Source organism: Archocentrus centrarchus, chromosome 22 (assembly GCF_007364275.1).
Source record: "Archocentrus centrarchus isolate MPI-CPG fArcCen1 chromosome 22, fArcCen1, whole genome shotgun sequence".
Taxonomy (NCBI): Eukaryota; Metazoa; Chordata; class Actinopteri; order Cichliformes; family Cichlidae; genus Archocentrus; species Archocentrus centrarchus.
This window is the reverse complement of record NC_044367.1, coordinates 28914624-28934533: the sequence shown is the minus strand read 5'-3', so window position 1 is coordinate 28934533 and position 19910 is coordinate 28914624. Positions and strand designations below refer to the sequence as shown.

The window sequence follows — 19910 nt, the reverse complement described above, 5'->3', positions numbered from 1 at the left end:
TGTGTGTGTGTATTGCAACTATGTCCAGCCAATTAAAGCAATCAAGTCAAGTGCAATCCACCCACCATGCTGCATATTGATAAGGCTGGGAGTACAACATGGCGACCAGGACCACTGTGCCAAACTACTCTGATCTCTGCGTCCACTTCTGCCACCCGCGCTAACCAAAACCACGGTGTAAACACTTTACACCACTTAGCTCTGCCACAGTCCACACACACACAGAAGAACACAGGTTAGATGCAAACACTGGCTTGACAGTATGACAAATCTTGCCTTCCATCCAGAACGAATGAGGTAATGATAGGAAAAAAAAGAATCAACGGCTCATTAGAAAGATAAAAACCTTCCAAAGCCCAGAGGGTGAAAGAGAAGGGGGTGGAAACAAGAAATGAAAAAGAAGAGAGGGAAGAAGACTTGAGAGACGACAAATCATAACAGCTGTAACTCAATTCGGAGGCCCTGCTAGAGAAGGCTTTCTTTATCTCTTTCGCTCTCTCTCTTCATCTTTTAATCTCTCACTTGCTCCCTCTCTCCCCATCCCAGCTTCTTGGCAGTTTTTCCCAACAACCAATAAGCCATTATGTGGCAGTAATATGGTTGCTAATGGATGCACCGACCTGGGAGGAAGCACGCAGCACGCCATTAGCCCAAATGCTATGCAAAGCTATCACAAGACTTTCAAAATTACTCAGACTGAGAGTGTGTGTGTTTGCATGTGCGTGCTGATTTATGAGCGAGACGCCTGCAATGAGCAGGACTAATCTTCTCAGAGTTCTTCTCATTATTGTTTTGTCGAGTAAACTGACATTTGTGTTGGTCAAATCAAGGAGTGACAATATGCAGGTCGCTGTCACCAAAAGCAGCCACCAAAAGGATAAATCTGAATGTAGTGCAGAAATTCCTACATTTAGAATACTGCCTATAATACACAAAAACTATACCCAGTGTAAGCTGAGCCCTTTCACAGTCAGCTGCTTGTGCAATTCTGCAGCACTTCCAATTTTCATGCTTTGTCTGAATGACCTGTTTTTACCATTTGCACATGTATGTTTGCTGTTGACCTTAAACCTGCACAGACATCAAACTGATCAAACTTTCATGTTGCAAATCATCACCACTGATAAGAGCTGTGTCTCTGACTGTGAAATAAACCAAACAGCAGCTTTCAGTGGAAGAGCTCGAAGGAAGGAGTGTGACCTGAAGCATATCTGATGTTTTTCAGTATTCGTCCTTTGGGTTTGGACCTAAACTGTGGCGGCCGCCATCATAAAGCCACACTCAGTGAAAATCCAGGAGCTTTTACAGTAGGCCTTACAATTGGCGCTCACCACCTACTGGCTAGACTGGGTTTGTTCTCTTACCCAAAACAAAATTCCAGTTTCAGGGTGAACACTGGTGACAGCTTGGAGGAGGTTCAGCACACTCTGTAATAAGGGCATACAACAGGTCAGAATGGGACTTCCATGGAGTTGGCCAGATGTAGCAGGAATGGTGGGAATGGTACAGAACTGAACTTTGTGATTGTATTTGGAGGTGAGTGTAATTTTAGTACTGTGGTCACAGCAGTTGTGAATCTGTCAGAAATGTAAGCTGCTGATTTGTGTAAATAGCAGTCTTAATTTTGACAGCAAGTTTTGATATAGTTTTAGTCATAATTTAGTCATCTGAATAGTTTTAGTTTAGTTTTAGTCGACTAGCGTAAAAATATAGTCGACTAAATCTACAGTCGATTCAGTCGACTAAAATATAAAGGGTGTAAAATGTAAATGCTTTTTCTTCAGTTCCTTTGAATTAGTCATTATACACACTTACACGAAATTAAACATTTATTAAAAGTTATGGAATATTATTAATGCTTGAAAGATCAATACACACACAAACATATTGAACAAACAACATCTTTATTTACCTGACCTTGTTTATTGAGCATAACAATAAAATATTCATGAGTAGGCCGGCTCTGCCTGAAAAATATTGCATTGTTCACAACAAATTGCATATTATGTTCTTTATAAAACAGAGTACCATAAAAGCAACAGTGCCATTAATGCAAAAATAAACACCAAACATAACAAAACAGCTAAAGTATTAATAATTAAGTAAGATGTCAAAGCAGAAATGTGTCCATACATCGGCTCTTCTTTCTCCCTGCTGACATTGTTTACATAACTTCTGTTACTTCTGTTTACACAACAGAAGTAACGACAATTCACAGGCTAGTGTGGCCTTCCGGGTTTAGATCAAATTTTTGCAATTGTGTGTTTGATTGGATGTTTTCCTAACTTGTCCCGCCCTGTTACAAAATTACATAAGTTCTGATTGGATGGCATCCCTGCCAAGCATTTTCTTCTCATTTTCATTCGTTGATTAAAGTGTCAATTAATTTCGTCATCATTTTTATCCTTTAAGTAGTTTTTATTTAGTTATCTCATTTTCGTCATGAAAAAAATGGTCATTGACGAAAACTATGACAGAAATATGTCGTCAACAAAATTAACACTGGTAAATAGGCACGAAAAACATGACTATAAAATCTGGTGGCAGCTTTGACTCATTTAACAAGTTTGTTTTAATCAGCATCTTTATATTCCTAATCCATCCATCCATCCATCCATCCATCCATCCATTCATCCATCCATCCATCCATCCCATTCTGGGTCTACCCCTGTTCTTCCAGTTGGGCGTTCCTCCAAAAAAACCTCCAAAGGGAGGCACCAAGGAGGCATCCCAATAAGATGCTTGAACCATCTAAACTGACTCCTTTGAGCACAAAGGTACAGTGGGTCTACTCCAAGCTCTTCACTCCATCTTTAAGGCTGAGCGCAGCCACTTTTGCTGCATGCATATGTGACGTCAATCACTCTTTCGTGATTCCCAAGATCTCATCAGGTCCTCGTATAACCGAAGTGAGAGCTGTGTCTGCCTCCTCGGCAGTAAGTCAAGCATGTTTTCAGTGGGCTGCCCCTGGTCCAAGCTGTTTGTGAGATCATATTATTAATGATTCACAAAACTGCATTTGAAGATCGTGGATTGAGGATCACCTCAGCTCAAAACTTTATTGTTCAGATGTTTCATGCAAAAAAAGCACACTGTAGACCTGCCTCGGCCCAAACAGCACACAGAGTCAGTGACTAGCAACATGCTGGAACAAGAGTCAGAAATTTGCATCTGGACTCGGTCAACACCAAAAACAGAGCCAACGGAAGAGTGTTTTTGGACAAGAAACTGAATAAGTTTGCCATGAATATATTATTATTGCAAGTTGAAGCTAAATACTGCATAATGTAAATGTTCAAGTGAAAGACGAGTACTTCAGAATGTGACTGCAGTGTTTGGGTAGTTGTCTTAGTTACCATCTGCCACTGAGCTTGGCGTTTTTGTACACACAGTCCTTCATTAACACAGCAGGTCACATGGGAGAAGTGGACTCAGGGGACTTAATACATAATGAAACAACCAAAACAATTACTCAGTCCATGGAGAAACATCAATTAAAACTTTGATAAAAATCAATTAAAGCCAACATTACTCAGAACACGGAATAATTTCCAAGAATTGGAGTTCATAATGAAGCGATTAAAAAGAAGATGTTTCTCTGAACAGAATGGATAATGTTTCTTAATTTCAAGCGTGCCACATTGTTTTTGAGAGAGGAGCTTTATCTTAGCAAAACACCAGAATAGACACAAACACGAAGAGACTCAAGCTTTGAGGCTGAGTCTGGATGCTGGTGTCTATGAAGCTCTGAGCACGTTGGCAGAGGGGATTTTCATGCTTCTCGGAGGTCACAGGTTGCTGGTATGTGCAGAGAACCCAGTCGCACACTCAGGGAGAAAATAAGGAGAGAGGGGATTTGTTTAATCGTTTAGCCAACTCTGACAGATGGCCGTACATTTCCAAAAGAGCAGTGCGACTGGAAAAATGGGCCATCGGTGACCCTCACGGTGTGTGTCTTAGTGTGTGCGTGTGTGTGTGCTCATGAATGTATGAGTGTTACAAAAGTAAGCGTTACACAAGTATTCTTTCAGCCCTATTGTAACCCACTGCCAAGCTCTGATAGTAATAGGCTGGCAGGACAGTAAACAGTGGAAGTGGGCTAAACAACAGGCATCAGACAGGGCTGAATGCCACGAGGAAAAAACCCTCTACACTCCAGTGCCCCCTTCATTTCTGCCTTTCCCTCCAATTCAAAGACACTTCTCCCCACCTCATTCTTTCTCTCCTTTCTTCCGAAACCTTTCAGACCAACAATTTTACGTCTCCCATGCTGTTTCATTTTTCCCTCCCTACCTTTCTTTTCCATCCTTTGTTATAGAAAACTTGTCCAAGCAAAGATGGGCACATACAGTAAATACATACATGCATGCAGGGATAAACAGTCATACCTTGAATATCACGCACATACTGCTGGGACTAACACTTTGCAACATAAGCAATTAACACGCTGTTGAACTGGCCTTGACATGAGCAGAGAGCTCAATTACAAACACACCGAACAAAAGATCATGCACGCACATATGCACACACAAGGGTGCAAACAAATATAAAGCACTTTGGCACACACACGAGCACACACACACTCTGGCGGCCGTCCAGACTGAGTCTCGTTGCTTGTGTCTATAAAGCCCTGAGCACCATATCGACAACTGTAATAACTGCGGCTGGCAGGAGAGAGCAGATTACAGTAGCAATCATAGGCCCTGAACACACATACGCACACACACACCTACCTTCTGTCACTGTCCAATGTTTCTTTTCATCACCAATACAGACACACACATTTTTAGGTCCATGCTATACCTCGTGAAGTGATAATACTGTAGCAGCAAACTGACCACAGGTCCACTGTTACAGGAAAGAATACAGAGTCAGTCGGTCGGTACAAGAAAGTGTATATCTGAGATTATTTTAGATTAAATACTAAAAATAAATAATGATAAATATTGTGCTGGGCTTCCTATGAGATGATGGACAGATGGATGTTTTTGGTGCCTTCACAGACCTAAACTAAAATCAGAAAGGAAAAGGTCTCTAGAGGATCTGCGAGCATGGAGCCAAACCGTCAGCAGAGCTCACACCGGGGTCAGAACTATACGGCGCACAGGCCGAGGGGAGGACACGATTATTTACACATTCTGCAGATTGTTATATTCAAAAGCCCAAATGCTGAAAGGCGTTCAGCAGTGCTCTGGATTAACACATTAGCACAGGGACAATGAGTGACTCAGCTGGTCACAACAAGTGCTAAAATCAGGCACAGAAACACTGCCTTTGAAACACCAGAGCACAGCACCTCTGCTTTATTCCTCACATTCCCTGCAATTATCTCATTCTCCTTCTGTTTTTCACCTCTTCTCATTTCAGTCGTTACTTCTCTTTTACCTCTTTCTTGTGCTTTCCACTAGCCCCTGACCAAGGAGAAGCAATTTGCAGAGGCAATCCGTCGCTAATTCTCACTCAGAGTTCATGAAAAATGTATAGCAGGCTGACTGTAGGGAGATGCAGATTGGCGCTGGGCCCTCAGCAAGAGCCTAGCTCTGCATTAATGGAATGTTATTTTCACCCTCTGCATCCATCATCCATCCATCCATCCGTTCATCCATCCATCCATGCTTTCTCCCTTCTCCTACAGAGTTTGACCAAACAAAGTTCATAAATATTCCACACTGCAGTAGAATATTAGCATCTTAAACAACCCAAACACTGCTATCTGCAAATCTTAACAACTCTGCATGTGTGTGCGTGAGTGTGTGTTTGTGTGTTTGCCTGTGAGCACAGTGTGCAGCCAGCTAAACCTTCTCAAAGATAATAAGAGGAAAAAACTTTATCTTAATCTTTAAAAGGCACGACATGAAGTTTGAATCCAGCTGTGAAATGGGTCGTGTGTGCGTGTGTGAATGCGTCTTAGCGTGAATTTGCAGATATGTTCGTGTGTTCATGAGGATGTGTTTAAAGTACACATATCTTATGAGAGTAGATTAATAACAGCACTGTAATGCCATCAGGACTAGTCACAGTGTGGATCATGCATAATAAACCTCCTGAGGAGTTTACACACGCACGCACACACACACACACACACACACACACACACACACACACACACACACGCACGCACGTGCACACACACACACACGCACGCACTTCCTGTCACTATAGCAACACTGGCGATGCTGTTGCCCCAAACGTCAAAGTCAGATGTAATTTCAGCCTCCCAACAGCCAGAGGGAGCCATGGTGATGACAGAACATTCCCCCTCTGATGGCTCCTTCCTCCCTCCATCCCTCCCCTTCAGTTCTTCCACTTTGCTTCTCTTCCAATCCTCAGCTGCCCCCCCCACACACACACACACAGCTGCCCTGCTGGGAGTCCAGGCACTGACGTAAAAATAAACCCAGAAATGTCAGAAGTGGACGTCTCAGAGTTGGGAAACAGGGAGTGAAAGGAGAAGGAAGAGAGATGGAGATAAGGGTGGAAAAGGAATAAAGCCGTTTTCATTTTTAATTTTTTCCTTCCAGTGACAGCGACTCAGTTCACTCTCTCCTTCTACAGTTTTCCTCTGCTAAGGTGGACAAAAATACGCAAAAGCAGCAAATGTCACCTAGCTTCCAACATTTCAGTCCACATTAATATCCACTGAGGAAGAGAAATTCTTCCAGATTCATATACTGAAATATCCTTTGGCAGAAGATGTCCGGACTATTAATGAATGTAAAATAGATGTTTCCAATCTTCAGTTCAGATTGGCTCAATAAGCCATTTTAACAGTTCATTTAAATATTAATGTGGTAACAGAAAATCACCATTTATAATGGACGGCTTGGTGCCAGAAGGGTGTATCTGGCAATAATGGCTGGTGAAAATGAAATCTATACATCACTGGAGATGTGTTTGGTGTTCTGGAGTGAGTATGAAAAAGGGTTTAATCAAACACAAACTGAGTGAAGTGAGGCGATGTCCGGCCGAGGCTGCTCGACCCGAGCTTCACTTCACATTTACACCTAAAAAGGACGAGCCAAACTGATAAAGCACGCAGTGTGTCATGTTCACTTACTGGGTGCATTCAACATCCTGATATAGCAGCATCTGCTTTCACACACTGTCACGCTGCAGACTGTCCCGCGGATGAATGGGGAGGACAGTCTGGAAGGTGTTAAAGCTTGGTTTGAGTCCTGAAAACACCAGGACAAAAAACCATGCAGAACACACGGGGACACTTCTTCCATGGAGGGATGCAGACACTGACAGACACGCACATGCACACTCAAATGCACATATTGGTACACACTCTTTACAAGGTGTGTGTGTGTGTGTGTGTGTGTGTGTGTGTGTGTGTGTGTGTGTGTGTGTGTGTGTGTGTGTGTGTGCGTGTGGCTCACTGTCTTCTGTTGTCCTAAATTTGAACTATTCTGTTAGAGGAAATAAGCTTTGACAAAAGCCACCAGCTAGAGGGGAAACTGATGGGCAAAGGATTAAAAAAAAAAGATGTAGTTGGGGAACATTTCTCTCCTTCTAGGGTCAGTCCTTGCTCATGTTCCTCCTCCTCCTCACTTATCTCCCCCCCATCTGTCTCTCCTCCTCTGTAGAAGAGGTTGGTGGAGAGGCGCCAGTGGAGTCGGTCTGGTGTTTTCTTAACCAAGTTCATCCCTCTCCATTCCCCTCTCACTCTCAAATCACAAAGCCTGACACAGTGTATGCATGTGTGAGCATAGGGGTAGGTGTGTGTGAGAGTGTGTGTGTGTGTGCGCACATATACACACAGGTTTACCTATGTGCCCTTCACTCTGTTGTGCAGGGCTTCTGTGAGCCAGTCTGTTAAGGGTGGCTGAGTATAAACATGCCCTCCTCTGCAGCTGAAGCTCTTCTCCCCTCTCTCTGCTCAGCCTTGTGTTACCAGTTTGTTTAACAACCTGCACTGGCCAACATAGTTCCCGGTAGGCAGCACAGTGTGCAGCCATCAAATTTTGCCATAAGAAACAACTGAAATCCTGCAGGCAAAAATACTTTATTGATCCCCATAGGGAAATTCTCTTTGAGTGTGTCTCTCCCCTGCAGGGGATCAGAGTGCAGTGTCAGCTGCTGAGGAGTGCTGCTTGGGATTCAGTGTCCTGCTAAAGGACACTTCAGCAGTCTTGGTGCTTGTCATGGTGGAGATCTGAAATGCACGTTACAAGTTGACTGGCTTCTCTCTATCTGCATGCTTACTTTACAGCAAAAATTAGGAGCTGTGCTGAGACACACCTGCTGAATCAGAGAAGGATATATCTATGAGTCAGATACTGATACTGAAACATGGAACTGATGATGTATGAGGATGAAAGTGCAGGAAAGATTCCCCACCGATCAATTCCACTTCCTGTGCATCTGTGTTTTCAAGCCGTAGGGGAACAAATGGTAAACGCTGGGAAAAACACATGTTCCTGGCTCCTGAGGATCAAAAACACCACGCGTGTACATGAAACTGTGTGTGTGTGTGTGCTAAATGATTCATGAGGAGCAAATGAAAACAGGTTGGCATACAAGTGGAAAAATCGCCTGTCTGCATTTTAGATGAAGTCAGGGTCCTCTGACTCGCTGCGTCATGATATCTGTGTCTGTGGGGAAACAGGGCAGAGGTGAACACAGAATTATGTGTGTGTGCAGCAGACTGATGCTAAAAGCCTAACTGTAAGGTACTCTATGGACTCCTATGGAGTGTATATGGCTTACCGACACATACAGCGTCGCTGAATCAGCCACTCCTACTCATATTAGAGCTGCAGGTTTAAGGTTGGCGTGACCTTGACCATCTCCTATACCTCAGTGTAAAACTTGCTTCAGATTAGCGGTCCTATTCTCAGAGCAGCTATGCGCTCACAGCAATGGCAGGGAGCTGCTCTGGCCTTCAAGCTGCTGTCTGTTCTAAGAATAGGCACCAGGGTCCAGAGAACATCTCATCTCTGAGTCTCCCTCTCTCTCACTTCCCCACATATGGAGAGGACCACATATGGCTAAAATATATGTGAGGCAGCCCCCGTGTAAACACATAAAAAATGCAACTGAATAATTAGTATCATAATCATCTGTAAACCATAATATGATGTACTGTATATGAGAGGTGTGCTGTCCTCCCGCCTTCTCTCTCCCCATCCCTCTGTTCCTTCCTTCTTCACCTCCCTTATATTTCTTTGCTTTCCTCCCTCTTTTTCTCCTCTCCTCCCCCCGTGTGCACTAATGTGGAGGCTGAATCTAACCCTGCTGGATGACATTACTGTGTGCTGCCTGCTGGCCTGTCTGCCTGCCTGGGGACTCTAAAATAAAACACAGCAGTAGGGAGAGCCAGAGTGAGAGCACATACTGTATAGGCAGGCTGACTGACATGCTCTGATAGAGCACGCACACACAGTGAGCGAAAACGGCTCGCAGAGGACAGAATGTGCATCAAAGTACGCGCTGAATGTGTGTTTCCCACTAAAGAAGAGTGTGTGAGTGTGTGTGTGTGTGTGGTGAGGGAGAGGTGAGGGGAGGGGTGCAGGCCTCTCCAGCTGTGTCCTGTCAATCATTTATGACCTAACACTCAGAAAAGCAGAGGGGGGCAAGGTGGACAGGACTGAGAGGGAGAGATAGTGTTCCTGAATTTTCCTTTTTGTCTGATGGAAAATAAGTCAAGGAGGGGCAAATGAGCACTGAAAGACCTACAAGAATGTTTTTGTCAGTGTGTGTGTGTGTGTGTGTACTAGTGTGAATAACACACCACTGCTGGAACCCATAGCCTGAATTCAGCATCCCTCACCCTGAACAAGTGACAAAAAGATAACCACGTTTCACTTCATCGCTTCACGCCCTTTCTCTCGCTCTCTCTCATGCATCCTCTTCACCCCTTCTCCCCCACTTCCTCACCTCACCCTCCCACCCCCAGCTCTCACTCTGTCTTTCCACATGGGTGGCCATCCTCTCCCATGTCCCAGAGGATGGGAGGCTGCTCGGCAGCTTGGCAGGCTGTCAGGGGAACGCCGGAGAGCAGGGAACATGAAGTGACTGGAGCAGCGATGGTGGTGGGCTGGGGGGGGGGGGGGGGGGGGGGGGGGGGGGGCACACTGTGGAAGAACTAGCTTGACTTAGCAACGTTAGGCAAAAGATGCAGAGGGCTGCTGACAAATGCAGCCCCCCCCCCCCCCCACACACACACACACACACACACACACAAACACACCAAAAAGGAAAAGAAGCTTGACTGCCACACATAGCTGGAAATTACAAGGCAGCAGATGACATGTCATCCTGTGCCAATCACAGAGCCCAGCTCTAACACACTGCCAGCCACAAACATGTCACGTTTTATTGACCTGTAATTGCTCCGCACATCCTACTGAAATCAGAGAAGCAAGATTTCATCCAGTTTCAGTGCCGGCTCAGCAGCGGTGTCTGCGCTATCACATGGTTTTAAAAAATATTTATCAAAAATCTACCCAGAGTCATGTCCTTTAGCTGGGAGTGCAAAATTATTTCCACATAAAATCAAATCACAAAGGCTGGTGACTAAATTATGCCCCAAAGTCAACCTGCTGCAAAAAGGATGTCAAGTAGTTCATTTTCTCAGAGTTGTTGCTCTTTGTTTGGAACCTGATTTAATGACTGAAAAAGTCTCAGCTGAACCAAAACCACGAAAACTGCAGCTACACAGATAAAAAACAAAGAATAATATGTTTAATGCATCAGGAAGGCTGTTCATACGCATACACCAAGAGGCAACATTAGCCAACAAAATAATAATCTACAACAGAAACACACATTCACACATGACACCAGTACCACAGCTACATGGAGACGCACACATATGGTCAACATGCTAACGCTGCACTAACTGATGGTTCAAGCTCCCCTTTTCTTGGCCGTGCAGCTGGAACATTAAAGGCATGGAGATTTCACACCAACCATCCTGATCCTGTACAGTGATATGGAATACAAGGCATTCCGTATCTCCAATACACTACATTTTGAAAGACCCGAAGGGCACTGTGACTTGCATTTGTGATAAGTCACTAAAGCTCTTTTCCCTTTGGTCTTCCTTCAAAAATCCCGCCACATCACAGAGCAGACTCGTCCCAAAACAACAACATGACACTCTGCCGACCCGCGCTCCCTCCCTCCCGACAGAGAGAGGGAAAAAAGATGACAGCAGCTTTAGATCTGACATCAAATACCGGTGAGAGAGTGAGAAAGAGAGGGGAGAGGAAAAAAAAAAGCAGTTACATCTCTGCTGTGACAGCTTGCTGGAAGAGCCTCGCAAATGCCGAGCAATTCCTCTCTCCTTTTCTCTCTCCCCTTCCATCTATCCATCTCTCCCTCTGTGTCTCTCATCAAAACTTGCCGACGATTAGGATCTCGGAGAGCCACGCGATTTGGATGGGATGTGAAAACACACGGAGAACCCAAGGGGTAAAATGCCAGGATTAAAGTGGTGAGGGAATATGGGGTGATGGTGGTGGTGGTGGTTCAAATAGATCGGCCCCCGCGACTGCAGTGGCTCCTCGCTTCGTCTTGCTCTCTCGCTACGGATTCACACACTGATACATCAAGGCCATTTCTCATTATAGCACAAGGGGGGAGGAAGAGCTTTCATGATGCTACTTTAGAGAGAAAGACAGAGAGGGAAGGGGAAGGGGGCTAAAGAGTGTGGGAGAGTGAAAATGAAGGAAAAAGAAGAAATTCTGAGATTAAACACATGACATGCTGTTAGCATGTTATGGAGGGAAAGTGTGATTGTACGGGCCTGTATGGATGAGACGGAAATGAGAAATGAAGAACTGACCGATCGCGGCTGAAACAAAGTAAAGTCAAACATCGGCGTGTGCTGAGAGACTGAAGACGACCGCTGAGACTTCAAAAGTGCCCGTATACGAAGAATATTACGGCTCAATCGAAGTTCATACACTTAATTTAGCTTTTCTTGCAGTTTATTCCTCCATTCCTGGGGCTGTTCCAAAGTATCGAGTAAATTAAACTGCACACACCTCAAGCACTGCCAATATTTGCGACCATTTGCAAATGTCTATTTATTCTATTCTTGAAAGTGCTGTAGAGCTGCAAGCAGAGAGAAATGAGAGTAAAAAGCGATTAGGTTGGCCAAAAGAAAAAAACTGGAGCAGCCCACATCTCTCTCCCTTCATGGATCAGCCTGGTCTCACCATTTCTTCTCAATTACTCCTCCAGTCAACCTGCTCAACGGTTTTCAGCTCGCCCAAACGCCAACAGGCAGCGCGGGTGGGTTTGCATGTGTGACTGCGTGCACGTGGAAGGAATGTCTGCGTCGCTGCATATGCTTCTCTCTGCGTGTGGGAGTATGTGTGAGTGAGGGGATGGTACTTAAGACCAGGGAATGACACATCTGGCCCTTTCTGCCTTCGGCATGAACGCCAGTCAAAACACAGGAACGAGCTCCGAAACGAGCAATTAAATCCCCCGAGACATCAGACAAAGGGGCGGGTCACAGGGTGAGCAGAAGAATCTGATTGGACACCAAGCTGGAACTACATCATTGTTCATGAAGTGGGAGAAGGAAACGAACATAATGTATGTCTGGGAGTGTACTCCATGGTGTCTTTTGCACCTTGGTGGACACAACTGTCAATCACTCACCGGCAGACTGGAGGGGCGCTCATGGGAGACGTTGTCCTCATTGTTAGCCTTCCCAGAATTCCCTGGGGTAGGACCCCTGATGCTGTAGCTCTCCTGCTGGGCCTCCTGAAAATACAAACAGGTAGAACTGAGGAACACAGAGTGTCACTACGGAAAAGGTTAAACCATAACGGACCGATTTTTGTTCCCTCTGAAGATTGAAATAAAAACAAGGAACATGGAAAATGTGGGCAGCCCTTTTTTCTAGCACTAGCACGACTGAATGGGAACAGTATCCACCTGCTTTTCTTAGTATAAATACATTTCCAGTATTTCAGAGAGTGAAATCTAAACCGGGAACCTTTGTCTGATAAAAAAGAAAAGAACGTAAAGGTGCTCATTTCAAAGCAGCCTTGTTACAACACGCTGCATCTATGAGCAGGTTAAGAATAATAATTTCATGGTTCAGCTGCAAAATACCGTGCCTTCAGGACACATTTTTCACAACTCTTTGATATACAAATTTGGATTCTTGTTGAAAATAGGATTCTTGCTTAAATGTGCATGCATGTATATGCATATAAAAAAAACTGTGAGTCAGCCTATCTTTTTCTCTCATTAATATTGGTAGTGACACGAGCTAAATTGCAGAGTATCCTTGAGCTGAAATCAGTCATGCTAAATATTCGTTACATCATAGATTGAGCTTCTTCAGCAGCGCGCTCGGCTGACGAGAGCGTGAGACAGAGACGAGCCAAGGAATCGGACCGCCGAGCGCATCGGGTTCACAGGACGGTAATAAACACTCGCAGATATCCAGAAGATCAGATCTCAACACAAAGACGCATGTTTCACAAGGATGGACGCACACAAACGGTGAGTGCTACAGTACAGGCAGCCTGAAAAGCATCCAAACACGCAGCCATCAGCACACCATACCCACCAACTCATTTCAACCAAATCCAGCCTAACCGCCCACTAATCCTCCACACACACACGCACACACACACGGTCCTATTGTTCAATCTAAGTCATTTTCTTTCCCTCTGTAATCACAAGCCTATCTAGTGTAAACCAATTTTCTCTCCATTGTCGGAGGTGTTGCCCTCTCCCTCCCTCTGCATCTCTCCCTCCTTTACGCTCACTCTGCTTTTCATTCACCACGAAGGTCGTTCCTCCATCACGTTAAGCGTCTGCAGCACAATGGCAACTTGTTAAAGAGCTCTGAGTGGAAGGATTAGTGATAACTGATCGGCGAGACACAGTGAGATCACACACAAGTGCTCTCACACACACACTCAGATGTAATATACATTACACACACATGTACACACACACACACACACACACACACATTCAGATGTAATATACATTACACACACATGTACACACACACACTCAGATGTAATATACATTACACACACATGTACACACACACACTCAGATGTAATATACATTACACACACATGCACACACACACACACACACACACATGTGTACACACACACACTCAGATGTACTATACAGTACACACACATGTACACACACACACGCACACACACATGTACACACACACACACACGCACACACACATGTACACACACACACACACACACACACACACACACACGTGTACACACACACACACACACTCAGATGTACTATACAGTACACACGCACACACACACATGCACACATGTTTTTACTTTGAAAATCCATTTTTCCCCACAGTTTGATTTCTTATCTGTTGTGTGATTATATTGTAGTAGGTGGGCAATATTCCTGTCAGAAAGGTGATATAATTTTATAGCAGGAGATTATCCTTCGCAGCAAGAGATGTATCATGTGGAAATTGATCTATTATTAGAGCATTAAATGTGTAATCATTTGTGGATCCAGGGTATAAAAGAAGTAGGAATAATACGGTTCTTCTGTAGATCCTTAAGAAAATCTGATATCAAGTTCATTTCTTCAGCTTTCTGTGTGCACACTTCTCTTTAGCAGCCACATGCACACAGATAAGGTAACGCATTCATTCCCTGAGAAGTCCCTTCACTATCACTTTTTAATTTCTCTAAATGCTTTTTTCCCATTGCTTCATGATGACTTTACCTTTATGTCTTTTATATTAAATGTAAAGCACTTCCAGCTGTCTTGTTGCTGAAATACATGGACTACAAATCAAGTCCCCTCGCCTCACTTTGAAATGCAGATTTAAATATTAGGCAGGAACTTCATCACTGAAGCACTTTTTAAATATCCTGATGTTTTATGAACTGTAAATAAAAGTGCTTAAAATATTCCACAGACATTTAAAGTGCCGTTCTTGGCATGAAGTAAACTCCTAACACTGGTCCTGGAGCAGTCCCTCCATCTTTAACCGCTTTATGTTCTTATAGAGGTTCTTACATTTTGACACTTAATCCAAAAACTCCCCCACTGAAAATATTCTGACATATCTTTCATTCGCCTAATCTGTAAGGATCCCTCTGGATCGTTCTACTACTACTGTTCTCTATTATCAAGGAACTGAGTAACTAAGTAACTGGCTTCTGTGAGGAAAACTTAATCCAAAATAACCCTCAACAGATGACTTTTGTTATGTGAAATTTTTTATTTCAGTTCACACCTGAATATGTGCAAACGACCAATCAATCAATCAATCAATGACTGAGGCCACTGTTAAACTGATAACTTCCTGATTACAGTGTCTGCATGTGGTAACTATGTAGCTGATCTCAGACAGAAAAACACATTTTTCACCTCAAATAATAAAAACAAAATGAAAACAGTTGCCAAAATAAAAGTAATAATTGTGCCACAACAGCTCGTTACTTCAGAATTCCTAACCACGGTTCAGAGCTGGGGGGGAACCCTCTACAGCGAGATGTGGCTCAGTCACTGGGTCACATATCATCCCAGATGTGGGTGTGTGCAGAGAGATGCTTAACCGCAGAGAAGAATAGAGGTGCTATTTTAAAAAGAAAGCCATGCTAGTTTCCTTGTCAGGGCCCTGGCAAACCATGTGTTTGTGTGCGCAGCCCCCCCTGTGGTTATCACGAGGGGGAGGGAGGCCTGGATGCACGCCAAACGTTAGCCTTTTATTACGCGGTCGGAAGCGTTCGGTTTGAAGCAGAAACCCGGCTTCGACACAAATACACCTCCACAGGTAAATAACGGCCCGGGGAAGGAGAGAGGAGCGGGGGGGGCTTCGGATAGCTGGACACACATGCACAGATACAGACACTCACAGTGAAATGAGAACAGAAGAGTGGCTGCTGACCCAACTCCAATATTTACTCAGGCATGAGTCTCCAGTGTGAGTGCGCGTGCACTCGGGGGGATTTCTGTTTTAAGTGGGTCAACGTGAGGTTAGCCTCATACTACTGTTTACACTCATGTTCTTACATCATTACTGTCAACTGTAATATGAGAGGGAGAAAGAGGGGCTGGGAAACGGGAGCCGAGAGATGCAAAAGAGACCGAGAAGCAGAAAGTGGGAAGAAAAGAAGTGGAAAAGAGAAAAGATGTAGGGAGAGGAAGAAGGCTGGAAAAAGTGAGCGCGAAACAACATCAGAGGCAAATGAAGGAGTGCTGCGAGTGCATCCTTTCATTTGAGTTTTTTCCAGTCCATTGTCTCAAAATCCCATTTCCCAGCTAATTTACAAGCTTCTAAAATACACTCAACTCCATACCTTAAGCCTAAGGCCACAGCTAATCCTGTCTTCACACACGCACACACAGACACACTCATTCATCCTCCGTGCTTTTGAAAAGACTTCATCTTGGCATAGTAGACTCGAATGAAGGATATTGAAGGCAAGCGTTTGAAGTACATGAGGGAATGCAGGAATCAAACTGTGAGTTAAATGCTATTAGACAGCTGTGTGGAGAGGCAGTGTAATATTAGATTTGATTGAATAGATGACTGCTGAATGTGGTGTAATATATAGAGCCGGAGAGGCTTTATGCAGACGTAAATCAATATTGCAGCACCACCTTAATCCCAGCCACTCAGGCAGCGAGTGGAGAAACGTGTCGCTGTCGCACGCCGTCGACCCGCTCCACGCTTGTGCGTACCCGCTTTTAAAAGTAACTTGCATATTCCAGCTTTAATTTATTCTGTTGCATTATATTATCAGTGACCCCCCCCCCCCCCCCCTACAGAGGTCGAGGCCACAATCAAACAGCAAACAGGAACTGTGCTGCACAGCCAATCTTTTCTGTTTTTTGGCTCACAGCTCATTTAGGAAGGTTGTACCGGCCTCTCTGGTTGGCTGCACTGCACACTTTCCATCTCTATTCCAGCAGGGAGCGAGGTGAAATGTTCGCTTTGCTTGTATGAGTTTGATTGTCTGTCTTGGGAAAAAAATAAATAAAATAAAAAGCAATGAAACCGATATGACAGCAAACCAAAGATATTTGATGCCACCACATGAAACAACAGAGAACAGGCAGAGCAAAACTCAAAGCATTTAAGTGAAGCTGATTTTGACTGACAGGCGTCGTGATCTTTCCTTTTTATTTGTTCTTGAGCGCTGATCAAAACGTGTGGCTCATTTAATCGACACTGCAGCATTACTTTACATCATAACACGCTTTGCTTTTCTGCAGCCGTGCCTGCTCTGGGGGCAGCGCAGAGTCCTGCTCAGATCCAAACCGCTTTCTCTATAATGGGAGGACGTTTGATTTTCACTCCCTTATTAGATTTATTTCTATTTTCTATTCTAACCTTCACTCAAAATCTACTCTCCTCTTTTTATTTGCAACACTCCACTCGTTTCATGCTCCTCTCTCCAAGTCCATTTTTGTTTATGCCCCATGTTTCCCATCTTTCCTGCTTCTATCTTTCCATCTACACTTCTCCATCTTCATCCCTTCCTCCATTCTGATTCTTTCATCAGTGTCACCTCACACCTCTCTCCCGTTTCTTCCCTTCCTGTCTCCTCTGCTCATGACTACCAAATAAATTAGTCACCCCCCCAACCCCCCGCCCCCATTCCCCTGCACCTTGGCAAACGCACATCTCCACAAAATCTGATGCTAATGCCATTAATATTCATTAAAAATTAAGCTTAATTGCATGTCTTTAGGAGAGAGGCCTATATTCCTACGCGCACACACACACACACACACACACACACACACACACACACACACACACACACACACACACACACACACACACAGCCTTACCATACAAACCCTGTGAGCACTGGTGCATTTGGCCACCACTTCTTGCCACATTACAGCAAGGACACGAAGTCTCTGTTGTCCATGGATAAGATCCGGAAAAGTGCACACACACACACACACACACACACACACACACACACACACACACACACACACACACACACACACACTCCCTGAGTGACACTGATGGAAAGGTCACCCTAACCCTAGGCAGGAAAATCACACGGGAGAAGATTCATAACCCCGACCAACACATAAAGAGAAATTCTCATAATAACAATAACAAAGAAATAAACTGAAAATAAGTCCCAGAAGTGTGAAAACAAATAGTCCCACATGGCGCATGAACACTATTCTCCGGGGTAAAAGTTCTGTATCCACCCATCACACCTCCAGCAGTGGCCTGTGCTGCTCTCTGAATGTGCGCTCGTGTTGTTTTGGGAGTCACTGACAATCAAAGTGTTGTACAGCTCAGCTATAAACACGTGTTGGTTTGTGAATGTCAGTAATTACAGCTGAATACACTATTTTTATTCATTTGTATGAGCTGTTAACAAAGGAAATAAAAAAATGTAACACACATCCAAAAACACGAAAGAGGGACGCCGGGGGGGGGAGGCCGGACATCCATATTCAACAGCCCACATTCACACACGCGCAGGTCCACACTTAGACACACACACGCTCACACCAATCAGGCTGACTGAGCTATAATTGAAGCAACAATCAGCAGAGAGAGCGGGCTCCACCACGCTCTGCAAAATGTGACAAATCACTGCTGGTTATGATGTTCTTGCCTTGACACTTAGATGTTTTGATCCATTTGAAATTATTTGAAAGACACTGCAGGCAGAAATGTATGGCTGCATTTGTCACCCCATGTAAATGCTGAGCATTTATTCCAACATACAGCCTATTATTATCATCAGGGAAAAGGTGACCATCTGAATGGAAATAGCTGCGTACACGAGGACATATATCAGCAAGCAGTGTGTGTGTGTGTGTGTGTACATCAAGTCTGTCTTAATGGGTCCATTTGTAGCAGGACCTGTTCTAGTGCTGTGTCCTTCAGATTGGATTCTCTCTCAGCAATCCCTCTGACCTTTAGCACAAAGAGACGACAAGAGAGGACCAGTGCGCCGACACAGAACGAACGAACACACACACACACACACACACACACACACACACACACAGGCAGTGGTAAGCATTCATGTTTGCTCCCATAAACAGAAACGCACACACAAATGAACAAACACACACAGCGGCATGTGTGCAGGCCTTCCCTCAGGACTGATGTCATAGCTAACAGTGTTAGCTGCAGATGGCATTGCCAGGGCTTTCATTTTTTATTCCTCTACACAGGCTAATCAAATAAGAGCCAGTCTTTTTACCATCTTCACTTCATACACTCTTTGCAAGTCCCTGTCACCACCACCCCCATCCGCCCATTCACTTCAATTGCTTTGGCTCACATTTAAAAGAGGACATCCACCCAAACTGGTGTACACCCACATGACTTTTGCTAAAGCACGGAGGAACGATATTGTGTTGGCGAGCTCGACTTTGACTGTGACATTTTTTTGGTGTTTTCTCTTTCTCTCCCTGTCTGTGAAGTCTGTATCCAGGAACAAATGTAGCGGCATTTCCTAACAAATGGCAGCTAAATGAGGCCCCCAGGGTGCTGTGCCGCTAACTACCGGCCCCCTTTTTTTCGGAGCCATTATGATTGTCCTAACCGTTCCAAAAACACCTCTCCTGTTCTCGTTCATTTGCATTTGAATTGCAGCTCCGGCTGTACAAAAACAAACATAAATCAAAAAAGGGAAAAAAGGGAGAGAAAAAACATTGGCGGATTCTGGCCGAGCAATTAGCGAGTGTCAGTCAATGTGGAGGTAAAACACACACACACACACACACACACACACACACACACACACACACACACACACACACACACAATTAAAAACATTGTCTCAAACACATGCAGACACACCGTCACACATGCTCATACACAAAAATCCTGACATACTGTATATATATATATATATATATATATATATATATATATATATATATAAATATTACATTTTATCATTTAGTTTTTTGCTGAA

The 19910-nt window shown here is 44.2% G+C and overlaps 1 protein-coding gene across 1 annotated transcript in view; it reads right to left on the bottom strand.

Annotated features, from left to right (window-relative positions):
- LOC115772842 (AT-rich interactive domain-containing protein 1B-like) overlaps positions 1-19910 on the bottom strand; it is a 166651-nt gene that overhangs the window by 99158 nt on the left and 47583 nt on the right. The window contains exon 4 of the mRNA XM_030719254.1: positions 12622-12726. Coding sequence (XP_030575114.1) covers positions 12622-12726 — 105 coding nt within the window. The remainder of the gene's footprint in view (positions 1-12621; positions 12727-19910) is intronic.